General features: G+C 42.6%; 1 protein-coding gene across 6 annotated transcripts in view; it reads right to left on the bottom strand.

The window, feature by feature from the left end:
• The window catches only part of EBF3 (EBF transcription factor 3), a 121735-nt gene that overhangs the window by 39035 nt on the left and 72700 nt on the right, over positions 1-10000 (bottom strand). For 3 of the 6 annotated variants that reach the window (XM_053983940.1, XM_053983943.1, XM_053983945.1), the window contains exons 7-8: positions 5390-5471; positions 2281-2425 (exon numbers count right to left, since the gene is read on the bottom strand). In XM_053983940.1, the coding sequence (XP_053839915.1) occupies positions 2281-2425; positions 5390-5471 (227 nt within the window). The remainder of the gene's footprint in view (positions 1-2280; positions 2426-5389; positions 5472-10000) is intronic. The other 3 variants (XM_053983941.1, XM_053983944.1, XM_053983946.1) reach the window with 1 other exon arrangement.

Here is a 10000-nt window from a genome sequence, read left to right as displayed (position 1 = left end):
AGCATGGCCCTGCTCGTGAGGACCCTGAGAACTCCTCAACCCCACCAACTTCCAGAGTGTGTGGAACTCTGGCCCTGCCATTCCCTCCTCCATCCAAGGGCACCAGGATTCTCTGCCGCCCTGTTCCAGCAGCGTTTATTTACTCTGAGTTGTTCCGTTGCCATCATTGTTATTAAAAGTAGGACTTTAAGGAGCAGCCGTTCAGATTTTCACATTCATTTGCAACGGCGCAGCTTACTCGACTGAGCATTTATGGGATGTTAGGCAAAGAGGATTTGGCACTGTGTTTTTTAACATTTAAAGAAAGCAAATCAATTACCGTATCGCCAAGAAAAGGAGCTGCTGGTAAGTGACATTTATGTAGATTTTCTGTAGCATGGAAAAGTGGCCTTTATTTTTCTAAGCGATATTTGCTGCTCAGAGTCAAATTCTTTTCATGCAGCTTACAAAAATAAATACTCGTATTTTGCTAAGATCATAATAGCTCATTAGAAGAGGCTGAATTTGGACCTAGACTAAAACCTAACACCACAGGGCTGAGCATGCTTACTTGAACCTATAATGTTGCTAGTTCTGGCTCTCTGGGGAAGGAGAGGACGAGGGGAGAGGATTCAGCCTTCTTAATTGTGAACCTCATTAGTGACGGTTGCTAGGCAAAACACACACCTACTTTCCGCGCATATGAAAGAGATAAACAATACGTCATAGACCATAATGACTCTGGTGCTCAGGGCGACCTTTAATTATTATATTTTTGGTCTCTTATACCTTAGTTATTAATGCAGAAAAACAAATTAGGGTTGTGTGTGTGTGTGTGTGTGTGCGGACCGCGGCAGATTTGTAAATCTCTTTCCATTTTTTGATGTCTAGATCGAGTTTCCTTCTGATAGTTGGTGCTCGCCTCATTCATTCCTCTCCCTGCCCGTTGGTAAATACTATTTGAAACGTAAAACGACAGTGATTGTATTAGCAGCTTAGTATTGTTATCACTTTAATTAATTTTATTAGTGTAAAAAGCCATGATCCTGTCAGTGTGTTAGTAGCAACTCGCTAGAGGAGTCCCGTGGAAACTGGTGCGCGTGGCCCAGCAAGTCAGGTCATAGCAGGTTTGAGAGTCTAACTCTTCCAGAACTCAAGACGCATTAAAATTAAATGTATTTCAATTTTGGGCAACACTAAACTCTTCAGGAAGTTGGACTGGATGTTCCTTCTAACTGAAAATTATTCTATTCTATTCTATTCTATTCTATTCTATTCTATTCTATTCTATTCTATTCTATTCTATTCTATCCCATTCCATTCCATTCCATTCCCTTCCATTCCATTCCGTCCTGTCCTATCCTATCCTATCCTATCCTATCCTATCCTATCCTATCCCAATCTTATCCTATCCTTTCCTATTTTATTAAACAGATGTTCCCTGAGAGCTGGTTTGCATCCTTACACTGGTATATTTTGCAGTCCAAACGAAGTGATATTTAAATCCAAATGACTATTTTGGGCTTTGCAGGACAATAAATACATGTGTGCATGTGTCCAGGAGCAGCTGCAATTGTGTAAGTGATTCAGGGGCTGATGGGCTCCAAAAAGATAGGATTTCACAATTCTGGATTTTCAGAGACACTTTCCATTCTCCTCTTCATCTCAGCCTATCTTCTTTTAGCAGTTCAGGCAAAAAGTCAATCACATTGAGTCAGGCTGAAGAAAAACATTTTATGCTGTTTTTCTCATCCAAACCCCCTCCTGCCGTAATCTGCAGTAAGGCCCAGGCACAGGAAATTGACCTCACAGTAAATTCTTTACAGATTCGGTCATGTTTTTACCATCCACTTAAACTTGCATACATAACCTGAGACTGTACCTCTGGATCAAGGAATATGACAAGCCAAAATAAAATCAAGTCAAATTAAAGAGCAAGAAAAAGCTGCAAGCAAAACAAGAATGAAAAAAAAAAAAAAAAAAAAAAGGAGAATAAATAAAATGGGAAAAGATGAAAAATTGGTTGTGACTGCAAAAGTGTAAGTATTAAATAAAGAAAGAAGTCAGAAGCTGATTCAGAAGCGTCCGTGTTGTAGTTGACAAGGCTGAGAAATACTAATGGACTTTTTTTAATGGGTGCTTTGATGGATGAGAGAAGAAATGATGTAAAAGTAAATGTAGTGGCGTCTCAACATAAAGTATGGTGAAATGATAAAAAAAAAAAGGGAAATAAAAATAAAATAAAATAAAATAAAAAAGCATTGCAAATAAAAAAAAAAGGACATGTAAATGTGTGCCTACCATTTTCCAGATAAGAAGGGGCCGTACCTTCTGAGGGGTCAAGGCGGCGAGCCCGCCTCCCGTGTTTGGAATTGTTGTGTACAAACATGTTGTCTGAGACAGCCAGCACGTGGCCATCCACATTGACTGTTGTTGATACAACAACCTGGAAGAGAAAACAAAACCCCACATTTCAAAAATCCTGCCGATTTTCCCCGAATCGGGTCTCGTAAGACAAAACAGCATCCTGTCACTTTTCTGTTTCTATTTAAACGGAGTGAATGACATCTCTGAATACATCTTTGTTTACGTGGCGACCACTGGTGATTTTTAACTCACAATTGTTTCTCTTCAGAACCTGCTACACTAATTAGAGTTTAATCTCCTATTATGCTAACAAATGAATTCAATTCAGGGAAATATTCTTCTAGCCATTAGTTTCAGAAACACCCCTCTAGCCACTCATTTTAAAAGCTGCTGTTTTGATTGATCTGTTGATATATTGATTAGATAGTTTATCTAATTAAAATTTGTTCACTTGAGACTGTCTTCAAATGAAGGGTTGTGAGGATTCCAAATAAAAAAAGCTTAATAAATCAGGAACTGTCGTAACTCCCCATTTTTTCTTCAGTAAATGATCTCCAGGTCAGTTTTACAATTACATTTAATGTCTGATAATGAACTTTTTTGCATCTGAAAAGGCCGAGTTGAATATGAATAGTGAAAGTGTTTTCAATCCATGAAAAGTATCCCTTCTCAAGTTCATTTGGATGGTGATTGACCCTGGTATGTCAATGGAATTTCCTCCTTTATTTTTGAGTGAAAGGCTCCTATTCTTGTGTCCAGGTTCAGAGTCCGGCCATAGAAGAGATGATGGATAGGGCCTCCTTTGGCTTCCAGCTGCTTCTCAGTCGAAAATGGCAAAGGAACATATGCAAAAGGCACAACCTTCCCGATGCCAACACCTCCACAATGGAGCTGTGGGACTCCTTCCCCTTCCGGAAGCGGCAGCGCGGGAGCACCAGCCAGGGAGGAAACCGCGAGCTGAGCTGCGCGGGGTTTGTGTGGAGCGCGGCTTCGTTGGTGGATCACTGCTCTCCCAGACTGACATTTGCATCTTATTTAAATACTCCAGCATGGGCCCTTTGCTGTGGTTCCAGGTTGTCTAAAGGAAGCGGCCGCTGCAGCGTTTCCTTTGGGGTGAGTAGAGTCCGTAAAGTCACTTCCTTAAGTCAGACCTTATCAACACAGCTGGTGAGGGCAGACAAAGGTGGGACAAACCTTACTGTCCACCTTCCATTTACCTACATTTTGGTAACAACAAAGGTGATTGCAGGGTTCTCCCACCAGCTTCTAAACCAAAACATTTAACGAACACAAATGGAAGGGGAGCAGAGAGCCTCCTTCACCCAGAGCTGGTCCAAGGCATCAGAAGAAAATCCTTGTCTGCTTCTATGTTTTGGATCACCTCTGATCCTGTTTCTTATTCACAAGCCATAATTAGCTCTCAGCTATCACAGCACCTTTTCTGTGTATCCTGCCTCCTTGGAGACAGCCATCTGCGGTACCCTTTTGAACAGCCCGAGGGCAGCTCTCTGCCAGGCTGCTCTGCTTCCCCAGCTTTCTCCTCCCAGAAGTGGACACCTTCCCCCTTGTCAACATCCACTTCGGAGAGTGCTGAGGTTGCACGCTCAGCTCGGCTGCAGAGCTGCTGCCAGGCCACCGGGCTATCCTCTTTCACTCTTAATGAGATTCCCAGACTTCCAGAAATATTGCAAAACATGCAAGCGTGATTTCCAGCCAGGATTTCTGGGTTTGGTTCCTAGAACACGGTGTATTAAAGAGACAGAGCAAGGTGTATATGAAAATGACAACTATTTTTGTTCTGTCATGTCTATATAGGTCAGCCACCAAGGGAAAATACTGTAGTTCAGCAAAAGAAAGTCGACGTGCTACGCTTTGTTATATCGCCTCACTCCTGCAGTGCACCTCCACAAAGGTGCTGAGGCAGGGAAACCAGGTAAAAATACTGTTCAAGATCTGACATCCTGTTAAGTCCAGTTAAACCTTCTGAGAGGCAGGGAGATTAGCTAAAGAGACCCAGGAAAGTCTTTCTAGTGCCTACTGGCTCCATTGTCGACCACAAGATCACTCGTGACTGATGCTTCATTTAGTCATCAGTGAGACAAAGAGGACATTTCCACTCATTCCAGGTTTGACCTTCTGTTCTGTTCAGTTGGATCAATACCACCGATGCCACGTGAAGCTGAGATGCATGAAAAATGGAAGCCTGGCTCGATTGTTTTGAAGGAATATATTTTTTTTCCAGCTACAGATCTTTTCTGTTGGCTGGCTCGAGGGTGCTGGCTTCCCCGGTTGGTTGGCTGTGCATGAAAACAGATGTCACATGTTTTGCTATCAAGTTTAACCACAAGTAATTCTTCTCCAAACTGAGAAAGTCCTGAACATCTCAATACTGCTTTATTGCTGGAATCAAATATGAATCATTGTGAAATATTTTGGAAAAAACAAAAAAGGCAGTTATTTCCTAACGAGCCTTTCGAATGACCCCAGATACAGAGGAAATCATTTGTCCATCCCATCAGTTGCCTCTCTGTAGTGCTATGATTCACCACAGGATATCTCAAAAGCTGTAAGGAGGAGAAAGTGAAGTATTAAATATTTTCTAACACAGTTGAAACAAAAATCTGTGGGTTGGGCCACCACAGCTGGATCTACAAGTTGTGAACCAGAGAAGTGTGAGTTCCAAACTTCCCTGTGCTCCAAAGTTGTGTTTTTAAAGTTAAAATCAAACTACACAGTCTACGTAAAACCTCTGCAGGTCTGAGCAAAGAGCACACTACAACACAAGGTGATAGCAGGAAGGAAAATTAGGGAAATAATTCCTAAGGGAAGATCCACTTGCTCCAACATTGATCCATTACAGCCCCCTGCAGAACTTCAGAACCAGCACTTAAATTAATGGGAGCAATGTAAAATACTGGCAGCATTTTTTTAAAGCACTGGAACAACAGTGAGTGAAAGCACTGACTGTGCTTTTTCATGAGTTCAAGATGAAGATGTGATCAAGTCTTGTATACACCATTTATGCATTTAGAGGGGTCTGTACCTGGAATCTTCGCATGTCTCGTGGGTTGCCTGCATTCTTCAAACAGTTCTGATTGCACTTGAGGAAAAACTTTAGAAAGAATCTATAAAAATACAAAATTGAAATCTATTAGATTCATCAAAATGTAAATCCAATTTTTTAGAAGTTTAATAAAATCTAATCATAAATAGTTATACCCAAAAGAATACTGCTAGTGAAATATTACTTTCCTATTCGTTAATGAACTTATTTTAAAGCATAAGATCTCTGTCATAAACAGAACATTATTGCCAAGGAAAGGCAAATTTATATTTTTAATTTTTCAACAACTACAAATGTATTGACTCCAGGCCATATCCTTAGCTCGGTGTGGGAAAGTTGATTTCAATGACTCATTGACTTCAAAGGCAATGCCTTACACCAGATGAGAGTTTGTCTCTATTTTTTTAATACTTTTCATTTTTTCACAACTTATATTAGCAGTAATGACCTCTACGTCGAAAAATTCCAAAGGTAATGATCAATCTTCTGAAAAACACTTGGCTTTGCCTCCGGTTTGGAAACTCGAGCTATTCAAAGGGACTCGATCCAACTCCTGCTGACTCCAGGGAGATCCAGGCAGGATCTGCCCACCGGCAAGGCCCCGGCTCCCTCATTGTTTTTGAAAGGGAAGGAACATGGCAAATTAGGCCCTGTCTTACGACCTCTTCAACCTTTGCCAGCCTTCAGCTGTGAGGAGTCGCTCTACCCAGGGATCGAAATCCAGCTTATTTCTGCTGAGCGGCAACCAGCAATTATTTAGGACTAACCCTTATCATCCAGGCATCTCCCCATAAACCGTTTTTGCAGCAACGCTGCCTCAGGGGAGCACAGCAAGCACTTAGAGGGAAGGGGGAAGCTCGGGAAGATGGAAACTCCTTTCTGCCGCCCTCCTGCACCGCAGGAACGAGCTGATCTGGGAAGTCTCCACCCTGCAGGTGAAGCAAACCGCGGGATCCTCAGGAGGATGTTCGCAGCCTGACATCATCTTCTTTACTTATGCACTCATGTTTTCATCTTTCATAATAAAGCTATGTCTTAATTCGGTTTTCTGGCTAATGACCGACCACTAATGACAAGCAAAGCTCAGGGTTTTCTCCTCAGCCAGAGCTCCTCAGATGCTCCAGTCCAGCAGCTCGTGCTGCCCAACTTTGTACATGATGGACAGAGAGGTCAACCAGAACTTCCACGTTCAGAATATGAACAACTTTGATTTATTCATTCATGCGAGTATTCGTAAGTGACTGGGACTATTATTGCTGCACACACCTCGCAGAAGTTTCCATGTGCCAAGAGCATTCCTGGCAGGAGCAAGACAGGAACATCTTTCCTCCTTTAGCACCCAACAAGGCCCAGCCATGGCCAGCAGAAAGAACAACAGTGGCTGCAACACATCCTGAGAAGCTTCGAGGGCCATACAGGAGCATTATGGGAACATCCCCTGGTCAAAAACTGGTGCTTTTAATCCCAGCTCTTCCTTCTCCATTAAACCTTGAGCAGCACCCTGATGTTACCCCGGGACACGAATGCTGAAGGAGCAATCTCTCATATCAGAGAGGCAAGCAGGGCAACAACCAGGTTTACTGAAACTGCATAAATAAATCGATGCTGACAGTTCAGCTGAATGCACATTTCTTTAAAACTTCCTGTCCCAAAACCTGTAAAGGGGTTTCAGCTGTCGAGCTGAAAAAGATCTGGATTTGTGGTGGATGACATGATCTCCTAGTTCGGATGCTCAGGTTTTCTGGATCTTGTTGCAGGGATATTATCAGCAACTCCATGAAGCTGCCTCTATGTAAGCCACAAGTTCCCCCTAATTTTATCTGCCATGTTTTGGAGGTTTTTCTGGTGTTTTGGATTAGTGTTTTTGTTGTTGTTGTTGTTATTTGAGATACTTATTCTCTCCAGACCATTTGATTATAGGCCAGGTTCCCTGCCCATTGCAGGGGGGTTGGAGCTGGATGATGTCTGAGGTCCCTTCCAAGCCAAACCATTCCACAATTCTATTATTCCAAAGGTAACATCCTTTCTGCCAGACCTCTATTTGGTTTTGCACAGCTTCCACCACCCAGACTGTGAGTCTGTGCAGGGCCCAGCTGATGCCCAGCTCCACACAGAACCATGCAGTTCTGGGGACCCAGGAGCTGGGACCAACCTCCAGCTTTATGGCTCCTTAGTGCCACATCCAGGCTGAAGAGCAGTATCTTATCTGCTTCTTTTTTTTTTTCTTCTTTTTTCTTTTTTTTTTTTTTCTGATCTCAAATGGGTGTTGTGAGGCTTATTGAGCTAATGTTTGTAAATTGCTCGGAAATTCTCCAATGAATTGTGCACTAGGAATGCTAAGTATTGCTCCTCGTGGATTGTTTTTAGCGTGAAGCATTCATGATGAATTGTTTCTATACAGAGAGCTCACGTCCTGTCAAAGAAAAAGGGCCATTAAGCACCCTTTCACTAAACATCAACTGGAACCGGTATTTGTTCAATTATTTGGTGAAAAGGACCCACTCTTGGTGAAATTAGACATCATCAAGTTTATTAGGATGGCTCTGAGCACCGGGCTAAATATTGATGCCAGGCTGGAGTGAACACAAGCAGCACTCTCATTTCAGCTCCACTACGTTCCTTGATGCTGAGATATTTTATTTTGCTCTTTACTCTGTGCTTTCAGAGTCCACGAAGCACAGGTGGCATCAGGACAAGCTTTTCAGAGGAAGACAACATAAGTTAAAAACCACATTCCCAGGCAGGGTGCTCCTCCGTGCCAGGAGGAGATGATTGACTTGGTGGTTGCTCTCAGCTGACCACCAAGGACTGTGGGCACTGCAAACCCATCCCTCCCACCCCAACCACGAGGTCTCTGTGGCAGAGCAAGAAGCAAGGACCTGGAGCAGAGCTCTGCTTGGTCTCATCTCTTTGAGGCAAGAATGAGAATTCAAGCCTTTCTAGGTTTGGCTCTCCCTGTTATGGTTTGTATTATAAGCAGAAATTTTAGCCTTCTTTAATAAATACAGCCTTGCAAAACAGCCTTCCCAAACAGTCTAAGCTGCTCCTAAAATACTGATAGGGAGAAAAATGCACTCCTTGCCATGTCCCCTTGCTCTGATTTTTTTTCCCACTGCTAGAATGGGGCCTGCTACTCTCTTAATTAAAATGTATTACCTTCCACCAGACTCCACTATTTTAAGCTAAAATTTACATCTTTTATTAACTCACCTCACCTATACACTTAGCTCTGATGCCTCTCGCCGCCCATCTGCCATCCACATACAGTGAGTCACTTGATATTCCACCCACCAATTTTTCCTAACAACCACTGTGCAATTAAACTCAACACGTTCTGTTGCGAGGTAAATTAGGCACACCTGCGGCCAGCCTGCATTTGAACCGCATCAGAAAAGGACCTAACAAGGTGAGAGCAGTACCACAAAGTTATAGGCCTGTCAAGCAATTAGGTTTTCACTTCTGGGACATCCGCACAGTGCAATTATGCTACACATTACAACCTGGCTAATCTTCTGAACAAATGTCATGTCTCGGAGAAGCGAGGAAAAGCAGTTCATCTGCAAATGTGGCTGCTCTTAAGCCTCCACCTTATGCACATAACAACCTACAGGAGACTTTTTTTTTTTTTTTTTTTGTGAAATGAAAGATGGTGTTTTTCCACAGAAGATTTTTTAAACCCTGCAAGTGCTTTTTCATCCTGTTCACCTCTTCTTAACCTCTGTGAGAGGAGGTGTTGTAGCAAATAGACCAGAAAGACTTTTGTACTTAAATTTCAACACTAAGCAAGAAAATCCTCGGTGCTCTAAGCACGAGCAGTGGCTTCAGTTTGGTCCAATTCAAATAGTGCTTGGCTGAAGGAATACTTGTGGCAGAAAACCACCTATTACACCCCAGAAACACCGTTAATAAAATGTATTTCCGCCAGACCACAAACCGAAGCGTCATTCATGCAAATAAACCTCAGCAGGAAGTAAATGCTTCATTCTTTTTATTTCAGATATGGAGTCTGAGTGTCCTGGTGGCAACACCCTGAGCCAAACTCTGCACTGGTGAGAGGTGAGATCATAAGGGAAGTCAGTGGAACCGTGCAGGGACAGGCAGCTTCCACCCTTTATCCAGTAAGATCTTCCCAACATCCAACTCAAACCAGACAGAGGACACAAAACCTTGCCAGCCCTGCAGAAAGCATTTTGTTTTACTCCAATAATTCCGTTTCATTTTTATCTGTATTTCAGGTACACAGTTTTGTTGTTCAATTAAGCCTGCAGACGAGATCTTGCTGTACTACAAAATACAGAATTGTTAAGATATGACAGGTCTGCTCTACTTTCATGAGTAAAAAAGATGGGATTCGGATCATTATCCGTGATTTTGAAGTTCTTTGGAGGAGAAGCTGTCCACAGGGGCACGGTGCTGTTAGGGGGTGGAGGAGGGAGAGAGCAGGAGAAGAGGAGACATTTGAAGTCAAATGGTAATTCTCATCCTTTACTCGATTACCCTTTAATTGGCTTTTTCCTAAGAAATATCTGACAACCACTTTGCATATCTCTTTTCCAGAGCCTAGTAAACAAAGGATTTAATACTCTTGTT

The sequence above is a fragment of the Vidua macroura genome, chromosome 8 (genome assembly GCF_024509145.1).
Source record: "Vidua macroura isolate BioBank_ID:100142 chromosome 8, ASM2450914v1, whole genome shotgun sequence".
Lineage (NCBI taxonomy): Eukaryota > Metazoa > Chordata > Aves > Passeriformes > Viduidae > Vidua > Vidua macroura.
Note: the sequence above shows the minus strand (reverse complement) of the source record. Positions and strands in the feature narration are given on the sequence as shown.